Here is a 20759-nt window from a genome sequence, read left to right as displayed (position 1 = left end):
AGCTGTTTCACAAAAGTCTAATCGGGGTATTTGGGGGTATTTCGGCTGTGAAATTAAAAGCCTGTTTTATTTTCTCGGGCGGACAGAATAGGCTTGATGTTAGACGACTACTGCAGGTGAAATATGCTGATTTTCACAAGTGTGTTTGAATCAATTGTGATTTTTTAAACATAATTTTCTACGTTTGAAATGCAGATTTCTGTTGTTTTCCAGTTTTGTTTGAAGGGCTGAGATATTCCTGCCAGACGGTGGCGCTGTTGTCAGTTGAGAGCAAGCAGTAGCTGCAGAAGAAACAGAGGAGAGTCGCAGAAGAAGAAAAAAGAAGAAGACGTTCCACTGAGAAGAGAACAATCTGTTTGCTCGTTACCAACCACTAAAGTAACGTTATTTGGGTACATTTTAAATCATTTAAAGTTTGAACCTCTTCGCGTGTGTTTGGTTTGATATTTTTGCGGCTCTCATAATGATTATCACGGTGAAGCCGCTTTCAGGACTGGAATGTAACATTCAGGTGAGTTAACGCATCATGATGCTAACTGCCGGTGTAGCCAGCACACCGATGGTTATTTATCATATTAGTTTGCAAGTAAAGGGAGAACATATATGCTTCTTTAGTCAGGAAATTAGACAAAACACACCATTCTATGTAGGTTATGTGGGGTTAAACCGGTTAAACATAAACATCTGAGACGAGTTTAAACGTTATCTCTACCGAAGCTGTCCTGCTAGTTAACACTAATGTCACAGGAGGCCTTAAAAATGCACGTTTTTATGCTTTATTGGTTGTATTTATTAAAGTGGAAGGTTGTGCGTGACTGTATGACTTGGACAAATGTTAGCTTGGAGTATGGTTGCTATGGTGATCGTAACAGGGAAATCACCCAGAACTTTAGTTTTTAAACCAAAGCATTCCGTTTTTAATTCGTAAACGTGCAGATTCCATTCAATTTCAACATTTGGAAATTAGATGTGTTTACTCATTTGTAAACACTTCGATCTTTTAAAGCACCGTCGCGTGACAATCAAAAGGTTGTATTTTAATAGCTGAGGTAAACTAAATTCCCAAATCATTGTGGCGTCTACCTTTGTCTTTAAGATGTGAAGAGTCTGATCTTGCGTAACTCAATCCCGTGTTACTACACACAGAAATAATTGATACGCTTTTAATTTCTTGTTTATAATGATTTTACAGATTTAAGTAGGTCTGGGGTTTGAGCCAACAGCGCACCACAGCCGAGACATTTTCTAATTTATGTAAATTAGGACAACGAAATCACGGTGAGCAAATTCAAAAGTTGTCATTTACATTTCTCACAAGCCTGATTTAAACTTTGCCCTTCAGAATAACATATTCATTGAAATTCGTTTCATTTTTGAGTCGGCAGCTTAAAGAATCTCATTATTCTTCCCTCTGGCTGAATCCAGTCTCATTAATGTTTGCTAGCGACTCGAGAAACCTGTCTATAATACCCTTCTCTGTTTCCTAAATAAACAGAAAATGTCATTACCAACAGTGAGTTTATTTAAAAAATGATACATGAAGTTGATGCAAAGTTAATTGCCTAAACTTTGTTACTGCGTCACTTTCGTCTCAGTTGCTTGTGCTTCTTTTACTTCCTCTCAGTGCTTCCTGTCCTTATATCCAAACTCACACAAAGAACCAGTCTTCTGTCTCTGCTTTTAACCATTTTCTGGTGTGAAAATGCAGCAAAAATTATAACAGGCTAGTAATTATTCTACATTATTTAATCCTGTACAAAAAACACAACTGTGGTGCAGTAATGAGTATAAGTTTGTATATTTAGCTGGATTAAAACACCACAAATAAATAATGCTTTTGCTTAAAGAGCAAATTGCAGGTTAGAGACTCAAATAAACCAATGTTTAGAGAAACATAATAGCAACTCGTTTTAAACTTTTTTTTACACATTCATAAATTATTTAGGCTTTTAGAGTCATTTTTGTGAGAGAGTTTTTTTTTTATTTCTTTGCCAAACCAAGTCAGCCGACGGGGTCCTGTTAGCTTAATCTAGAGAAAAATGTAGATCCTAATGTCGGCTCTGACACAGAGGAAACTTTAAATGTTTGTAATTATACTTATGATGGACCAAAAAAAAAAACAGCTGGCCCGCTGAGCCGCCTGTCTCTTCTGGTGGTCGGTTCTGACCTGGTTCTGACGGTGATCTGAGTTCCAGAAATCTGAATGTACTTTTTTAAACCCTGCCACGGGTCTCCAGAGCCCAGCGCAGACCTCCCTGTCTCTGTACCAACCGATTTGGGCTACAGAAGTCCCGTCTTTTCAGCTGCACAAAACGCCCTCAGGCATGTGAGATAGAGGCGTAGTTTCTCTTATCTGGAAACCCGTGGACTCGATGTCCAGAAAGGCTGGAGTTGGTACAGCCTTCACAAACTATAGTTTATCAACATGAACACAATCCAAAACTAGTAAACACACACGCTGACTGGATAACATGACCGCTCTACCCTAAAACTACCCACTCTCCACACAGAGCTGAGGCAGCGCCTAGCTTCTAACTCCCTTTGGTTACATCAGAGGTTCAGATTTAGAAAAAAAGAGCCTTTTTAGAAGCTTTGCTGAGAGAGGCCACTTTTTACTAGAAAACTGCTGTTTTTAAACCAAATATCCACAATAAGCATTTCAAAGAGTATGTTTGGACAGCATTTTATATGAATTAGAAAAAAATATGTTACCTGCAACTTGCTTTTTAAAGAGTTAGTCACCCCCTACAAGAAATTCACGTTACTCCCACTTCATCTTTGAAAAATGCAACAAATGCTGTTGCCTGGCAGACCGAGAGAGCGGAGCCGCTAACAAATAAACACAAACAGGCTCACAAAAGCATTGTGACATCAAAATGTACTAGCTAACGTCATTGCATACCTCTTAGCCAATAGCAGTGGCAGGTTTAAATTTAAATGTAGTGAAGAGGTTTTACCGGACGACGGCACAACACTGACAGTTTTAGTCAGAATATTTAAAGTCCAGGGGCCACGCACAACGGGGTTGGAAAACTGCGCAAGCAATTTTCCACGCAAACTTTGGAATTCATGAAAGAAAACTTTGCGGAAAATTGTGCGCAACTTTAAGTTGACTAAGGACCTGGCTTACGCACATTTTGGACATGGAGAGCACCTGCAGTGCTGCTGCTGAGAAGGATAACATTATGAAATTCTGCAGCATTATCACTTGTACTGCTTCGTTTTCACACAGAACAAGACCCCCCACACACCCGCGCACGCACACACACACACACAAACACACACACGCACACACACACACGCATACACACACACACACAGCCTGAAGCGCAGGATATGGAATGCAGAATATCAGCAGGGGGACAGATTGAGACAGAATGTCATGCGTCTGTGACCCGATTTATCATGCACCTTGGCTACTTGTACAAGGGAGATCTCTGTTTGGTTGACTGGTTAGCGCGTGTGACTTTCACCCGGGAGTCTGGGGATCGAATCCTTATCAGATCATTTTTTTTATATCCGCCACAGATCTCTGAAGAATTCACAACATTGACGGCTTCAGCAACGCTGTGCCTCTCCAAGGATTTTCTCTTATTTGTTTTCCTTTCATTTCTCCACCTCACCCACTAGTACCTCAATTTCTGCTTCTGTGAAATTGTGCTTCCTTGATCTGCCTTGATCTACAGTCGCCATGTCATTGGCGGAGCGCTGCAACAGCCGGCTTATGAATATGCATGAGATTCACAAGGCACTTTGCATTGACTATTTATGGCAGTAAGTGGGTGTGGTGAGGGCGGGATGTGACTAAAGAAGAAGAAGAAAATATCATTTCTATAGCACCTCTCAAGATAAAGATCACGAGGCGCTTCACAAAAACAAAAAAATGTAAAAATATAAAAAAGAATTTAGAAAATGTTTAAAAATATATTTAAAATGAGCAAAAAATAGACAATTGTGATTAAAAAAATGTTAAGAAAGAGAGAGGGAGTGAATAGGAAAGAGGGAAATCAGTGGATCCTGAGGAAGGTGGAATAGGTGGGGAGAGCAGAATAAAGAGAGTGGTGAAGGTCAAACAAAAGCCACTTTGAACAAGTGAGTTTTCAGCTGCTTTTCAAAGGAGTCCACTGATCTCAGGCTCAGGGGGAGAGAGTTCCAGAGTCTGGGGGCCACAGCAGCAAATGATCTGTCACCTTTGGTCTTAAGCCTGGTGCGCTGCACAACCAGTAGGCTTTGATCAGAATGTCATGCGTCTGTGACAGTGTGAGCGTCCTGTCACTGTGACCCGATTGATCATACGCCCTGGCTACTTGGCCAAGAGAGATCTCCGTTTGGCTGACTGGTTAGCGTGTATGACCTTTACCTGGGAGTCTGGGGATCGAATCCCTATCGGACCATTTATTTATATCCGCCACAGATCCCTCTGAAGAACTCACAGCATTGACGGCTTCAGCAACGCTGTGGATTTTCTAATTGTTTTGCAAAAGCACTCCCTTTCATTTTTTGACATCACCTGGAAGTACCTCAATTTCTGCTTGTGAAATAGCACCTCCAGGATCTGCAGTCATGATCTTAATGGTGGACTGCTGCAACGAGCCAGCTTATGTATATGCAGGAGATCCACAAGGCAATTTGCATTGACCATTCATGGCAAAAAGTGGGCGTGTTAAGGGCAAGATGTGACTCAGAAACAGCTGTGAACCTTTCTAGTTGGTCTCTGATTTATAAGGCGGAGATTGCGTGAAGCTGTGCGTACTCCATGTTTTATAGGTTACAAACCTACGTAATGTACGTAAGTACTTTTTTTTTTTTTTTTGCTGAGCTTAAGTACGGTCTTAGTAAGGATTCTACGCAATGTTTTATAAATGAGACCCCTGTGCCGTTTCACAATTCTCAAGGACGCTAGTACGTTCTTGTGTACTAGACAAGTGTGTTCTTGGCAAGGACACCATAAAGTCTGTTCTACCAAGTATGGGAAGATGAGGGCGGCATTTGGAACAGAACCATACTCCATTGTGTCCTGGCAACAAGCGCTGCTTCTTGCTACAGTTAAAAAAAACGACCCGACATTAAAATAAAAGTCTAGTTTGTTTCTTAAATAACAAAAAATGAAAAAGTTTATTTTTCATCAGAACAGACCTACCATGCTTTTATTTTGATAGTGGGTTAGCTAACTAGCATTTTGAAGGATCGTGAAAGGTAAGACCCAAACACAGAAAATTTTACAGTTTACACATGATTCTTTACAATAGCAGACAATTTTAGCTATCTTATTTAAATTTTTGATATAAAACATTAGTTATTAGCTTTCTCCTCTGACTTTCAGAGTTTAATGGTTTATGATGCAATGCATTGTGGGAAACTTTGCTGTCCCAAGTCCACAGAGTGATGCATTGATGCATCCTGGATACAATGGGAGGAGCAAGAACACATCCAGGAACTTTGAACGAACTTGCCGTTATGCATACTTAGGGTTGGAACAGTCCTTGGGCCATCGTTGATGACGTTTCTCAAGGACATGAATACACTAGTTCGGACAAGTATGCATATTGAGAAATGGCCCAAGTCACCCCCTACCAGACTCTTACTCCACTCCCACTTCCTGTTTGAAAAATGCAACAAATGATGTTGCCTGGCTGACTGAGACGGTGGAGCCACTAACAAATGTATTCTCTCACACACACACACACACACACACAGGCTCACAACGGCATTGTGACATCATAATGTACCAGCTAACATCATTAGGTACCTTTTAGCCAATAGCGATGGCAGATTTAAATTCAAATGCAGTGCAGAGTTTTTACCTGAAGGCGGCACAACACTGACAGTTATAGGCAGAATATTTAAATTTTAACTAAGATGCACTATAGTAACAATTTATTAACTACATGTGTCTACAGCACGATTAGACATTCATTTATATAGCTTATCAGCAAAAAATAAAGGTGATTTGGGGTGACTTGCTCTTTAAATTTGAACTAAGATGTAGTAAAGTGCCAAATTATTGATTTCATGTGTCTACAGCACGATTACTTGCTCTTTAAAGTTTTGTTTATTAGGTGTTGTTTATGAGAGCCAACATAGATCTCTTTTAAATGTGCATTATGTAGAAGGGAAGTAAAAATGGCATCCTGTGGTAATCTTTGGTTACTGCAACCACTTTAAACAACTCTGGAGCTTTTTGCGTGCCGTCATTAAATGACAGTCATCAGTGATGCGGTATTAGCTTGCAGGAGGTACAGAAACCCCACACTAACTGATGGTTAACAGTTACATTCCTCCTTCCTTTGTTTTGAAAGGAGAAAAACTGACCATCTGAAATACGTTTCAGTATAACCTCCCTTCCAAAGTGACTGAAACATTAATCTCTTTTGAGATTTTCTCACTGTAAAATTCTTACTCTGTTCTTACACATTGCACTTTTAATTAGGCCTATTACCTGTATGTTTAAAACCAATCAACCTATTATATAAATTGTTTAGCACAGTCATGTTTATGTGTATGTTTTAGGCTTCTTGCAATTAAATAAGCACCCTTTTGGTTGGTGAGAACAAGGCCCCTGTCTTTCTCTCCTAGATGTGAGTGAAAAATGTGAGAAAACCACTAAAAGAACAGTCTTTTCAACAAAACATGTAAGAACACAAGACTGTTTAAAAGAACAGTTAAATAGGCTCAAAATGACATATGACACAGATTTATTGGTTGTTTTTATTAAAGCCCACCTCCTTATCTTATCTGTCAAAAGACTAAAACAATATCCATCACTTTTCTTTTTAATCTGCATCTGTTAGAATTATGATGTAGCACACACCCATTATAAGTCTTGCACCCAGAAAAGACTTCTGCACAAAGAAAAGTCTGTGCATGTGGCGCAGATAATTTTGGGGATTTCAGACTTCCCTGGAGATTGGATTCTGTGAGATCTATATCTGGGTAACAGACAGCAAGATAAAGGAGAGAGAAGACAAGGTGGCATGAAATATAAAGAGGCCTGTCGTTAAATCATTGTGTGGTTCATCTTGTAGGTTTCTGAAAATGACAAAGTCTCTTCAGTGAAGGAGCTTTTGTTCGAGCAGCTGAAGATACCTGTAAACCGGCAGCGGTTACTCTACAAAGGAAGATTGCTCGCAGGTAGAGTTGCTTGAGAAATTAATTTAGATATTTCCAACTACTGTAATAATATATATATATTATAACATTTCTTTCCTTTAGATGATCACAAACTGCGTCATTACTCCATTGGACCAGATGCTAAGTTGCACCTGATTGCCCGTCCTTTGGTAGACTGGAGTGGAGTTCCCAGCAGCAGCAGCAGCTGCAGCCCACAGGCAGGAGTGTGGCAAACTGTGTCCACTATACTAGCCAGACACTTCAGTCCAGCAGATGCAGCTAAAGTCTACGAGCAGCTTATGAAGGTATTAAAATACATCACCTGTTGGTTTTTAACATGGTAACCTGTCTATAGTAAATGTTAATCTATGGACAAGCAGGAGGATAACAGATATTAACAGTAGCATTAAATACAGGCTGAAAGGCTTCGCATTTAGATTACATTTTTAAGTGTGCATATTTTACGCTAACAGTGAGTGTGCATTATACTGAACTCTAGAGGGGACAGAAACTTTATTTATTGTTATTTCCGACTTTGTTTTGCGAGATCCCGACCAGGGCTGGACAATTTAAGGAAAAGATAATTACGTTGCCCAAATTTTTATTTGAGACTCGCCGAACGGCATTGAATTCACAGATAAAAAAGATGTGGGTTCAACTTTAATTTTGGAACAATTTTTCAAGCAAGGGAAGGGAATGATCTGAGCATGCAGGAGGACTGACCCATCATAAACCTTTGTCAGTTGTGCTGAAGAGAAAGGTACAGAACCAACTTGATCCACAGTTTTGGTAACACTTTACAATAAGGGTCCCTTTATTAAAGTTACTTAGTGCATTATTAAGTATTAATAAAGAAAGGTTCCCTTTATTAAAGTTACTGTTGTTGTTAAGCATTAAGTGTCCGGGCCACGGGGGTGTCTGCATAGTTGTTAATACCGTGTTGACCCGAATATAAGACGAGGTTTTTTTCATTGAAAATAATTTTTAAATGTGGGGTCGTCCTATATTCGGGCCAATACGGTACTTTGTTTACTAGTTTATTAATGTACTAATGTTAATAAAGGAACCCTTATTGTAAAGTGTTGCCCACGAGTTTCTTCAAATCAAGCTTTAGCAAAATGTGCTATAACATTTACAAACCTGACAGGAAATGACATCATACCATCAAAGCTAATATTCTAATAATGCAAGGATTAAAACTAAAGGTAAGAATTGTTTTTAAATGTTTTTTCTCATAAAAACACTCCTAAGACTGAACCCTGACACATTTTAAACATGTTCTATGATTTCCTGTAACTCTGCAGTGGTTTGTGGCATTAGAAAAATTCAAATTTTTTTTACAGAAGAAAAGTTTCACCATTAAAACTAGTTAGTGTTATTACGGTAAATCCCTTCCTGCAGTTGCAGGAAGTGGGCGATTCGTCTCACGATCGATGTCAAGTGGAGGAAAGAATAAGCAACAGATGACCACAGCCATAGATAAAATTGGGTGTAGCAGCTCCATTAAAAGGAAGAAAATTAGGAAAAATGACCAAAAGGGTCTCTTGTCAGCTCAAGCATCAGGACCCCACCCCCGCTGGCGCTCTCTGCTTCCACTGTTACGCTTCAAAACCCAGGGGAAACCCTGGATGTGTATTACAGTTGATACAACAGATCCTGGATCAGTTAGGAGTGCTGAGAACAAAAAAAACTGCTTTGACGATCACGTGACGGCTTTGTTTGAAATCGCAATTTGATGCTAGATGGTTCAGTCCTAATCCCGAATTTGTTTTGGGAGATCTCAAGTCTATTTATATAAAATTATCTTGGGATCCTGCTTCTTAGAATATGAAAAAAATATTTTTTTTTGTCTATGTCCCCTCTAGAGCTCAGTAGCATTGTCAGTATTCAATGTAGTTAACAGCATGTTTGTCCAGTAGCTGTTTAGTTTTTAACAAATCACACCCTCCTGTCTCGTTTTGCTCTTGCTCAGCGAGAAGGATAAGATAAGATAAGATAAGATAAGATGACCTTTATTAGTCCCACAAGTGGGAAATTTGTTTCGTTTACAGCCAAGCAAAGTAAAAGTAAAAGTTATGCTGAAGAGGGAGAAAAACATTAAAATACAATAAGACCGACCGCAATGAGATAAAATAAACTCAATACAATAGACAGTTTATACCTTAAGAATGGGTTAAAAAGTAATAAATAATAACCATACTAGATACAGCTAGAAATACAGAGTACACTTCAACCGACAGATTTGTTGTAAAGTCTGACAGCAGTGGGGAGGAAAGACCTACGGAATCTCTCTGTCCCACACCTTGGGTGCCGCAGTCTCCCACTAAAAGAGCTGCTCATAGCTGTCAAAGTCACCTGCATGGGATGGGAGATATTATCCAACATGGATGACAGTTTAGCTGTCATTCTCCTGTCACTCACCACCTCCACAGGGTCCAGGGGGCATCCTAGAACAGAACTGGCCCTGCGGATCAGTCTGTTCAGCCTCTTCCTATCCCCCGCAGTCATGCTGCTGCCCCAGCAGACCACACCATAAAAGATGGCCGAGGCCACCACAGAGTCATAAAAGGTCTTCAGGAGAGGGCCCACTACTCCAAATGACCTCAGTCTCCGTAGTAGGTACAGCCTACTCTGCCCTTTTCTATACAGGGCATCTGAATTATGAGTCCAGTCCAGTTTATTGTTCAGATGGACCCCAAGGTACCTGTAACTGTCCACAGTCTCAATGTCCATGCCCTGTATGCTCAGTGGTTGAAGCGAGGAATGCTTATGCCTACGAAAGTCTATCACCAGCTCCTTAGTTTTGCTGGCATTAATCTGTAGATAGTTCAGCTGGCACCAGTCCACAAAGTCCTGAGTCAGTCTCCTGTACTCCTTGTCATCCCCATCCTTGATGAGACCCACAATCGCAGAGTCATCCGAGAACTTCTGCAAGAAGCACTGATTTGAGTTATAGGAGAAGTCCGCAGTATAGATGGTAAAAAGGAACGGAGCCAGAACCGTTCCCTGGGGGGCCCCCGTGCTGCAGATGACACTATCCGACACACAGCCCTGAGCCCTCACATACTGTGGTCGGTCAGAAAGGTAGTCCAGAATCCAGGTAGCGAAGTGATGATCCACTCCAACGTTCACTAGTTTGTCCTTCAGAACCGAGGGAAGAATGGTATTGAAGGCACTGGAGAAGTCAAAAAACATGATCCTCACAGTACTCCCAACAGTCTCCAGGTGAGCGAGCGAGCGATGCAGGAGGTGGATGACCGCATCATCAGCACCAATGCCAGTTTGATAGGCAAACTGGAGCGGGTACAGTGAAGAGCCCACTAGGCGCCGAAGCCAAACCAGAACCAACCGCTCCAGAGTCTTCATAAGATGGGATGTTAGAGCCACCGGCCTGTAGCTGTTAAAATCCTTGGGGCGTGAAGTCTTTGGCACCGGAACTACACAAGATGTTTTCCAGAGCTTTGGGACTCTTCCCAGCCTCAGGCTCAGGTTGAAAATGTGCCCGATTACCTCACACAGTTGGTCCGCGCAGGACCTGACCACCCATGCGCTGATACCATCTGGACCCGCTGCCTTCCTGCCATTTATCCTCCTCATTTCCCCCCTCACCTGTGTGGTAGAGAGGGACCAGCCAGGACCTTGCGTAAAGTGTGTACTAGATACTGTTACTGAAGGTGAGGAGGGGTGAGAGGTCAGAGGTAAAACAGTGGTAGAGAGGGTGGGAGAGTCAGCAGCCGACGTTGAGGTCTGCCTCGTAGCCGAGTCAAATCTATTAAAGAATTGATTCAGTTCATTAGCCCACCTCACATCCCTCACAGGCAGAGAGTTCTGATGTTTATGACCTGAGATGGTTCTAAGGCCTCTCCAGACTTCACTCACATTGCTTTGCTGAAGCTGGTTCTCCATCCTCTGCCTGTAGGTGTCTTTCCCATTCCTTATCAGTCTCCTCAGTTCTCTCTGCACTCTTTTCAACTCCTCCTTGTCCCTGAGTTTGAAGGAGCTGCTGAGTCTGCCATTTTTTATTTGCTGTTTTACCTAATTCATTGTAACTGATGTATTAATAACAGAGTTGTGCTGAGAGAGGAGTTCACTGTAAAAACAACACATTGTGCATTAATCATCAGCTTAGAGCTCTTCTTTTTGGCACTGTGAACATCTAATTAGACTATATACACTGAACCTTCCGCACAAGACAATTAATTACAGTTTAGAACAAACTTCCTTAATTCTGATTTCTCCCCTTTCTTTCTTAAGGACTACGAACGTTCCCTCCGACAGCTCAGCCTTGATGACATTGAACGCTTGGCAGGGAGATTGCTTCACCCAGATGGCGAGGGCGTGGACACCTCATACATGGACTAATAAATTAATGACTTTAAACTAATTTTCTGATTGATTTTTGGGGTGACACTCAGTGCTGGAAGATGCAGGCAGTGTTTAGAGCGCGAGGCTGTGGAAAATACAGTATATTCTTCATTTGTAGAGGTGTGTGTGTGTGTGTGTGTGTGTGTGTGTGTGTGTGTGTGTGTGTGTGTGTGTGTGTGTGTGTGTGTGTGTGTGTGTGTGTGTGTGTGTGTGTGTGTGTGTGTGTGCGTGTGTGTGTGTGTGTGCGTGTACACGGATAACAGTGACAGTTGTTTTTCTCAGCTTTTTGTTTTTTCTCCCCGTAGAAAGGACTTGGATCAGAAATCATGGCCGCTTTACTCTGGCACTTATCATTAATGTTATAAGTAATGACTCAGCCTAATCACACCGTATCTGAACACAAAGGAATCCATTTATGCTGTTGTTTTCACGTGTTCTCTGGCTGCTACAAATCCCAGGGGACATTATTTATTATTAATGTCTGTGTGAAGTGATGACGGGGGTTTTCTATTTAGGGTTTGTGAAAACGAACTTGTTATATCTCTAACCTACTGTATGATCTGTAAATATGTTTATATAAACAAAAATTAAAACAAGTCATGTTTTCTCATGTTTCTATTTTACTGATTATTTTAAATTCACAAAAAAATATCACGTCTTCAAAAAAAAACTTCAGTACTTTTGAGAATGTAAAATAATCTGAGTGTTTAATAAAAGAAAATTAAAGTCTTTTAAAAGGGGACTTCAGAAAGCGGGACTAAACGATGCTCTTAACCAATCAGCTAAACGAGGATGATCGTGACGTCTATTTTGTGACCAATCAGATTGATGGTAGAATCAAAGGTTACCGACTCCGGTTAACCAACGTTCCGGACATTTTGCTGCTAATATTGGATATCAGTTCGGCTAAAATGCGGTTATTTGAACACTCACGTCTTTCCTTTTGAAGTATGAGAATCGGACGAGCTGAATAGGAGAGGGTTTTTGTTGAAAGGTGAGTATAAAACATCCTTTTGGCGGCGGAACTAGCCTTAGCACACAGCTTCAACATCATTTACTTCCTGTCTTGAGCTAGCTTGTGTTGGTGATAAAATCTAGTCGCTCGGCTTCCGATGCCACCATTTATTGCATGGCTAAATACGTCTAGGCTCACTACCATTATCATAAACTGTTTTAATCCGAATGACCTGTGTATTATATCGTGTTGCTCTGAAGGGGACTGGGGTGCTACACCCCCTCTCATCAGGACCCCTTCCCTCTGATGCAGCAACAGTGTCCTTAGAAAAGTGTACTTTTATTCGCCGCTTTTGCCAGCCCAGTCTTCATCAGTTCCGTTTTTATTCCCTATAAATGTTAAATCAGTTGTGCTACTTCCTTTCAGCTCATTTTTACACATTCAGTGGGTGTGTCCGTTGTTACTGAAAGGATGGAAACTCTGATTCCCACCATCAACCGGCTACAGGAAGTCTTTCTGACTGTTGGAGCAGATATCATACAGCTACCCCAGATAGTTGTGGTTGGATCTCAGGTCAGTCAGAGAACAAAAATCAAGAAATGAAACAATTAAAATAATGCATTGCCTTCAATGATCAGGAACTGAAGTTATTCTGAAGGGAAAACGGTACAAGACATCTCCATAATAAACCTTGCAGATGTCTTGTCTGTCCATTTGATTACCTTGTGTGTCATAACAGAGCAGTGGAAAGAGCTCAGTGCTGGAAAGTCTGGTGGGACGGGACTTCTTGCCCCGAGGATCAGGAATCGTCACAAGACGACCTCTGGTGCTGCAGCTGATTAATGTGTCTCCCCTGAAGGAGCGGCTAAAGGTTGAGAATGGTACCCAGCTATAAATCTATTTGTGTGTCAGACTAAAGTAGTTTTAGATAAACACAAGCAGTCAGCTGTTATAAAATAGGCATGGATGCTGCTCTGACTTCAACTTTCTTGTTGATCTTTGCTAACACAGCGTTTCTTCTTCCTTCTGCTTTTTAGGAAATGTGGTTAAACAAAACTCCAAAAACAGCTACCCAGGTCTCAGAATAATTCTGCATGAACTTATCTTTGGACTTTCCTTATTCATTCCTTTGTTAACCCATTCACGTTCAAATAATTCTAGCATGATCTCAGTAGTGGATTTGTAACGTTTGTGTTCATGTTGTGACCCAAGCTCTCTTTTTGTAAAGTAAATAACTCTCACTCCTGTTTATTTAGGTGTAAAAGCTGAAGAATGGGGCACATTCATACACTGCAAGAGCCAGGTGTGTTTACCTTGAAATGTCAGAGTATGTCGCCACCCTTTTTTTTTTTTTTTTTACATCTTTGCTGAGTTTAATTGTCTTTCGGTCTTTTTCCTGTCTTTTAGATTTTCACAGATTTTCAGGAAATCTGTCAGGAAATTGTAGCAGAGACCGAGCGAAGCCTGGGTGACAACAAGGTGCCAAAATTGCTTTTGTGTGGACTCACGACGGCAGAAACATGTTCTTTTGACATACATATTTGATGATTCTTTTTCATCTTTCCTAGGGAATCAGTCCTGAGCCTATATATTTAAAGATTTTCTCCCCCAATGTTCTTAATCTCACTCTGGTCGATTTACCCGGGATCACTAAGGTAAGAAGACACTAGAGTGTCATCAGTTCTGATTGGTCTTTGTATCCTGTAATGATGGCTTTCACCGTTACCTCTTCAGGTTCCTGTTGGAGATCAGCCAGAAGACATTGAGACTCAAGTTCAGGAGATGATCTTATCCTTCATCTCCAATCCAAACTCCCTCATCCTGGCTGTGTCCCCTGCCAACTCTGACTTGGCCACCTCTGATGCTCTGAAATTGGCTCGTGAAGTTGATCCAGATGGTTAGATTCTCTCCTTTTCCATATCAGCAAACGTGTCTTCTCCTTAAGTGCATTTTAAATTATTAATCATGTAGGAAGAGTTTAATCCACTTGGGCTATTAGTCTTTACAGTTAACAGTCACTTTAAAAATTAACTTTGTGGTCATTATGCATTTTTAAGAGTAGATCAATCAATAGTAAACATTTATATTACATTATAATAATAATGATCAGGCAGTTTAGCAGGATCTTATGGAAGTGCTTGTTGTGCACAGTGACTAGAGATGAGTATAGCTGAATCTGTGTCAAATCTTGCTTCATTAATCTTTATTTACACTATAGTTGTTGCTCCTGGTTTCTGGTCAGTTTGCTGCTTATTTTAAGAACGATGTAATCCACCCAATTCTTAAAAAACAAGTCTTGACTCATTTTTCCAAAGCAGCTTCAGACCCATCTCTAAACTTCTGTTCATCTCCGAGATCTAGGAAAAGGTTGTGGCTAAACAACTCACAGCTGCTCTTGATGAACATAACATCTATGATAGCTTCCAGTCAGGTTTTCGTAGAGCTCATTCTACTGAAACAGCTCTTCTTAGGGTCTCTAATGACCTTCTGACCCACAGTGATGCAGGGGACTGTTCTGTTCTGGTCCTGCTGGACCTGACTACAGCCTTTGACACTGTTGACCATCACCTGCTACTGGAGAGGCTGAGAGACTGAGTAGGCTTATCAGGAACTACTCTGGAGTGGTTCTCCTCTTGTCTGTCTGAGCGTTCTTTCTCTGTGGCCGTCTCCATGTTTCAGTCCTCCTCCACCCTCCTCTACCATGGTGTACCACAAGGTTCTGTGCTAGGGCCTCTACTCTTCCTCCTTTATTTGCTCCCTTTCCAACACATCCTGGGCTCTTTTAAGGAATCTCCTACCATCTTTACACAGATAACATCCAACTGTAAACCTCCTTTAAAACTCCATGAGATGTCTAAGCTGTGGCAGACTTGCTTAAACTTTATTAAAAGTGGATGGCTGGGACCTTTCTACAGCTGAATGAAGATCAGACTGAGCTCCTCATCAGTTGTGAGGAATTTATTCTCATGAATCTTTCTCATGTAGATTCACCTCTGGTCTGTTAAAAATGTAGAAATTATTCTATCATCGATTTTGATTTGATTGTGACCTTGTTTCATATCACACAGCAACATTTAAATAGTTAAGATTTGAGTAATCTTTCCTGTTTGTAGTTCATTCTGTTAAGTGCCAATTTATTACAGTTATTCGGTTCTCTATAAACAATTGTACTTACATTATATTATTTACAAGACAATTTAGTACTTTATATTGTAGTAACTTATAGTAAACGTAGTACGTTTTTTAAGAGGGATCCTGATTTCTTGTGTATTTTAATGAAAAAGTTAATACAATAGTTACTTTTCCTGGTAATTAGTTACTTTTATAATTTTGTAACACAGTAACTAACTCAGTTACGTTTTGAAGTGATTAGTAACTGTAACTAATTACTTTTTAAAGTAACTTTTCCATCACTGGTTGTTAGTGACATTTTAGTGTACGAATAAGATGGGAAACGTCTAGATAGCAGCCATGAAAATGGACCAACAGGTAACCATGACCTCTATTGACATCAGTATCGGTGATAGGAAAACTCCATCGGTGGACTTCTACTTCTTAGTCCCTACATCCCCCAGCAGGTCCCTGAGGTCCAGTGATCAAAGCCTACTGGTTGTGCAGCACCAGGCTAAAGACCAAAGGTGACAGATCATTTGCTGCTGTGATCCCCAGACTCTGGAACTCTCTCCCCCTGAGCCTGAGATCAGTGGGCTCAGTGGTCTCCTTTAAAAAGCAGCTGAAAATTCACTTGTTCAGGCTTGCTTATCTGCTCATCCTCTTCTTCCTCACAAGCTTCTTTTCATGCTCCCATGTTTTCTTTTTTAATTTAATTTTAGTTTTATTTAAAAAAAAGTGAAGTTCTATTGTTCTTGTGAAAAGCCTTGTGATTTTTACCGTGAAAGGCGCTATATAGAAACCCTTTCTCCTTATTTCTTCAAATCCATCCCAGTGAAAGTGTGAGGCGTGTGTTTCCATCATTTATCACGGAGCGTTTTCCCACTGCCTGTCTGTATCTGTCAGGTCGTCGAACGCTGCTGGTGGTCAGCAAACTGGACCTGATGGATGCAGGAACAGATGCCCTGGAGGTCCTTCTGGGTCGAGTCATTCCCGTCAGGCTCGGGATTATCGGGGTGGTTAACAGGTTTGAAATTATGAAATTGCTTCTGAAGTTTTAAGCCTCTCTTGTGTTAGCAATATCCATTCTGTCACACATTCATGTTACCCTGGAAACGTCTCCAAGTCAACTGTTTTTGTTCTTTCCAGGAGCCAGCATGACATCAATACCCAGAAGAGCCTGGAGGACTCGATGAAGGATGAACAAACCTTCCTGCAGCGCCACTACCCCTCGCTCGCATCCCGCGCTGGCTCACGCTATCTGGCGAAAACTCTGAGCAAACTACTCATGCACCATATCCGTGACTGCCTGCCAGAACTGAAAACCCGAGTGACGGTGCTGAGCGCGCAGTACCAGGCACGGCTCAATGGCTACGGTCAGCCCGTGGAGGACCACAGTGCCACGCTGCTGCAGATCGTTACCAAGTTTGCCAGCGATTATTGCAACACTATAGAGGGAACGGCCAGGCACATCCAAACAACCGAGCTGTGAGTATCACCTCGCTTGAGTAGGTACTGATGTAGCATACATAATTAAGGTTTTTTTTTCATGAATCAGCAATTAACTTGAGTTATTACACAGTGGCGTTTGTAACGTCCTCAGGGTAATATAAGTGTAAATTGAAGTGTTACCAGCATCTTCTTTTGGGACTTTCATCTCTTCAGCTCTCAATACCAGGCGATTCATTCGTTTGGATGTGTCGAGAGCTAATATTGACCCTTTTGGGCTGAATGCATTTAATTAGGGCTCCGTTAAGCCCAAAACACACAGCTGAACTCTTCCTCTCTGCAGCTGCGGCGGTGCTCGGATCTGTTACATATTCCACGAGACTTTTGGCCGCACGCTGCAGTCCATCGACCCCCTGGGAGGTCTGACTGATCTGGATATCCTCACTGCCATCCGCAACGCCACGGTGAGCTTCTGCTGGCACAAATTTACTCTGGTCAAGTGTTCTCCTTTAGAAAGATAGCCGACATATTGATAACCGTGTGTGTGTGTTTGTCCTGCAGGGACCACGGCCTGCTCTGTTTGTTCCCGAGGTGTCCTTTGAGTTGCTGGTAAAGCGGCAGATGAAGCGTCTGGTGGAGCCCAGTCTCCGCTGTGTGGAGCTCGTTCATGAAGAGCTGCAGAGGATCATTCAGCACTGCTCCTCCTTTAGCACACAGGTTAGCCGAGGAATAGTGATTCACTTTAACGCATCGATGGTTTAAAACTCTGCTGCATTGATCGTGACAGTGGCATCCCTTTGTTTATTCAAGGAGCTTCTGCGATTTCCCAAATTGCACGATTCTATTGTGGAAGTGGTGACTGGGTTATTGAGGAAGCGCCTGCCGATTACTAATGAAATGGTAATCCTCAGCTCTGCAAAGATAATCCTTCTTATTAATCATATCAAACAGTCAAGTCCTAATTGTGATTTGGATACTTTTTCTGCATTAGGTGCATAATTTAGTGGCCATAGAGCTCGCCTACATCAACACAAAGCATCCCGACTTCACAGATGCAGCACAGGTCTCAGCATCTGTCAACAGTCAGCAGGTAGTCTTTTCTTCTGTTTGTTTCCTGCAGCGATTTTTTTACACCCCCTCATTCTGTCTTAGCAGAAAACACTCGCATTATGGAAAGTCTAAGTCTGTATGTTTCACATCCACGCATTATAAATCAGGTTCCCAGCCAAGTTTGCTTTTACCCTTTGACTTTCTTGGATTTCTGGCTCTCAGGCAGAAGCTGTTGATGGAGGGAAACGCTGGAAGAACGAGAAGGCTGCAGAGGAGAAAACTCCAGCCACAGGCTTTAGCAGCCCAAGCAAAGGCCAGGCCATTAACCTCCTTGACACAGTGAGTGATTGGATCGTTAGGAGGAGACAACATTTAGGATTTACATCTTGCAGGCTGTCAAAGCTCAACTTTGCTCCCTCTCTTCCAGGCGCTGCCTGTGTCCCGCAAGCTGACCTCCAAGGAGCAGAGGGACTGTGAGGTCATCCAGCGGCTCATCAAGAGCTACTTCCTCATCGTTCGCAAAAGCATCCAAGACAGGTTTAATTTGACCGGAAATAATCCAGAAAAACACACCCAATAGTCGTTTTCTGACTTCTGACTTGGATCTGCAGTGTGCCAAAAACAGTGATGCATTTCCTCGTGAACCACGTGAAGGAGCATCTGCAGAGCGAGCTGGTGGGTCAGCTCTACAAGCAGCCTCTTCTTCATGAGCTACTCATCGAGTCACAGGACACCGCTCAGCAGCGAACAGAGGTCGCACAAATGCTCGAGGTAAAACCCAAAGGTTTTGTTTTTATTTACAATCCAATAACTTGACAAACCTCTGAAATGTTTCTTTTCCTTCTCTTAGGCTCTTAAGAAAGCCAATAACGTCATCTCTGAGATCCGAGAGACCCATCTGTGGTAGCAGAAGAATTTGTCAGATGATGTTTGAGAATATGAGAGTGTGTGAGTTTACTGTAGAGAATGTGTGTGTGGCAGTGCCACAGATTTCTCATGGACCAATCACAAATGACATTATGAGTTAGCATGGAGCTTGTGGGTGTTATAGAGAGAAAATTCATTAAACCCACAGGCCAATGGTGAAAATGTGGAAAAACTCAGCCACAAACAAAAGGTTTTAGAATCGTGAAAATGTTTTTTTGCTGTATTTGTGGAACGACTGAAAATCAGATGTGGATCATTTAAGCTACTTTTGTCTAGATCGACCCGTGTTGACAGACTTCCTCTGGGCCCGGTTGAGCAGGTGCTGAAGGAATCGATGTTGCACCTCTCCTTTACTCAGCAGAAACAGAAGTAAAGTCAAAAACCCCGTCAGCAGATTGCTTTTCCATCTCTGTAGGGCTAATCGATAGCAGCTTTATTTGTCAGATTTACATATCGGCACATTCAGAGCTTTAAAACTGGTACTTTTTTGTGGTTTGTCAGTAAGGAGCTTCCCGGCGTGTTTTTCCTTGTCTGGAATATTTATTGCATCAATTTCGATGTTACCTTGCAGTATTTAGTCAGGTGTGATATTTGGAAAATGCTTAAAAAGATGGAATCTGTCAGACTTTAAATCCAGATAAAGTTTATTTATATAGTACCTATCAAAGAAAAAAGATTATAGATCATTAAACAGCAGACTGAAGCAGTAATTTTATTGTGTTTTAAAGATGTCCAAACTGTAAACACAACCTAACAGTAAGCAGAACTAGAAGGTTCTTTATAATATTCCACACCTTCACGCAGACGAACTGCCCCAAGAACAAAAAGCTCAGGTTGCTACTTCCTGCATGCAACCCCACACATCCTTACCTTTCTGCATCATTTAGTTGCTGCTCAGCTGGAGGTCTGTAGTCCTACGTGTTACTGAGTTTTAAATGTCGCTTGCTTCACTCAACAGCAGCTATTCCAAATCTGGCTTTCTCAGGAAGATCAGGTTCTTTTTTTTTTTTATTACTATTTATTGCTTCATAAACCTTAGCACCGATCTTGTTCTGTCTAGAGATGTATCTTTTTCCAAGACCACTGTTAAAGGTTGCATGTGTGTGTTGTGTGCAGGAGTGAAGAAATGTATATTTTGTATTATTTAAATGTAATTTATGGTGTCTACTGCCTCTGAGTTCCTGCCTGCCAATAATTGTGATAAATGTTGAGAATTAAACAGAAACAATGGACATCTTTTGGTTAAACGGCTGATTGTTGGTTCTTTCTATAACGTCTCAGCGAAGCAGCTTTAGATGTAAGGATTGTTTTGTTTTTGGCTGTTAAACACTCAGGATGATGAAGGAAGGTAAGCAAAGACACGTCAGGATCACAAGCACCTGCGTGTCTACCTGTTTTATTTTGGATTGTCTAATTGCTGCAGAGGTGATCCACGTAACCTGTGAGCTGAGTTAAAGAAGGGATGGATGTGATTCAGGAAACCCAAAGAGACTGGTATTAATGTTAGATGAGAACATCTACAGTCATGTTTTTTCTAAGCAAGCATGAGTCAGATTAGTTTATGTACAATAGAGGTGTTGCACACAGCAGTCACAGTGGATTTATTACAGAACCAGATGGACCAGACTCGTTTTATCTAGATTTTACCACCACAAGATGAAAAAGCTATAAACTATCAGGTGATCATTTTAGATTGCCTGTCCTTTCCTTTCACTGTAGCCAGTTATTCTGATCACCCCACCAACTGAGACTGGACAAGACCATACCATCACCAGCATGATGAAAGGGGTCT

At 41.4% G+C, this 20759-nt stretch overlaps 2 protein-coding genes across 3 annotated transcripts; both read left to right on the top strand.

Moving 5' to 3' along the window:
• Positions 1–273: 273 nt before the first annotated feature.
• ubl4a (ubiquitin like 4A) lies at positions 274–12080 on the top strand. The gene is made up of 4 exons (XM_070546064.1): positions 274–511; positions 7026–7131; positions 7213–7415; positions 11365–12080. The coding sequence occupies exons 1-4, from the start codon at positions 464–466 to the stop codon at positions 11470–11472; spliced, it is 465 nt and encodes a 154-aa protein (XP_070402165.1). The 5' UTR covers positions 274–463; the 3' UTR covers positions 11473–12080.
• A 169-nt stretch (positions 12081–12249) lies between these two features.
• si:dkey-32e23.4 (dynamin-1-like protein) lies at positions 12250–20214 on the top strand. Of its 2 annotated transcripts, XM_070546062.1 has the most exons (18): positions 12250–12469; positions 12857–13003; positions 13170–13311; positions 13468–13506; positions 13687–13733; positions 13838–13909; positions 13999–14085; positions 14165–14327; positions 16448–16568; positions 16691–17029; positions 17334–17454; positions 17552–17707; positions 17801–17890; positions 17982–18080; positions 18263–18379; positions 18468–18577; positions 18652–18811; positions 18891–20214. In XM_070546062.1, exons 2-18 carry the CDS (start codon positions 12902–12904, stop codon positions 18945–18947), a joined length of 2022 nt encoding a protein of 673 aa, XP_070402163.1. In that variant the 5' UTR covers positions 12250–12469; positions 12857–12901; the 3' UTR covers positions 18948–20214. The 2 variants fall into 2 exon arrangements, with proteins under 2 accessions (XP_070402163.1, XP_070402164.1); XM_070546063.1 differs by lacking the exon at positions 13468–13506.
• Positions 20215–20759: the final 545 nt, after the last annotated feature.

This window comes from Nothobranchius furzeri, chromosome 17 (assembly GCF_043380555.1).
Source record: "Nothobranchius furzeri strain GRZ-AD chromosome 17, NfurGRZ-RIMD1, whole genome shotgun sequence".
NCBI lineage: Eukaryota > Metazoa > Chordata > Actinopteri > Cyprinodontiformes > Nothobranchiidae > Nothobranchius > Nothobranchius furzeri.
Note: the sequence above shows the minus strand (reverse complement) of the source record. Positions and strands in the feature narration are given on the sequence as shown.

Excerpts from the sequence above, each read along its gene's own strand:
- ubl4a (XM_070546064.1), top strand. The coding sequence starts at position 464 with ATGATTATCACGGTGAAGCCGCTTTCAGGACTGGAATGTAACATTCAG. Across the intron at positions 512-7,025 it reads GACTGGAATGTAACATTCAG|GTTTCTGAAAATGACAAAGT; the intron begins GTGAGTTAACGC and ends TTCATCTTGTAG. Across the intron at positions 7,416-11,364 it reads TCTACGAGCAGCTTATGAAG|GACTACGAACGTTCCCTCCG; the intron begins GTATTAAAATAC and ends TTCTTTCTTAAG.
- si:dkey-32e23.4 (XM_070546062.1), top strand. The coding sequence starts at position 12,902 with ATGGAAACTCTGATTCCCACCATCAACCGGCTACAGGAAGTCTTTCTG. Across the intron at positions 13,312-13,467 it reads GCGGCTAAAGGTTGAGAATG|GAAATGTGGTTAAACAAAAC; the intron begins GTACCCAGCTAT and ends TCTGCTTTTTAG. Across the intron at positions 17,030-17,333 it reads CACATCCAAACAACCGAGCT|CTGCGGCGGTGCTCGGATCT; the intron begins GTGAGTATCACC and ends TCCTCTCTGCAG.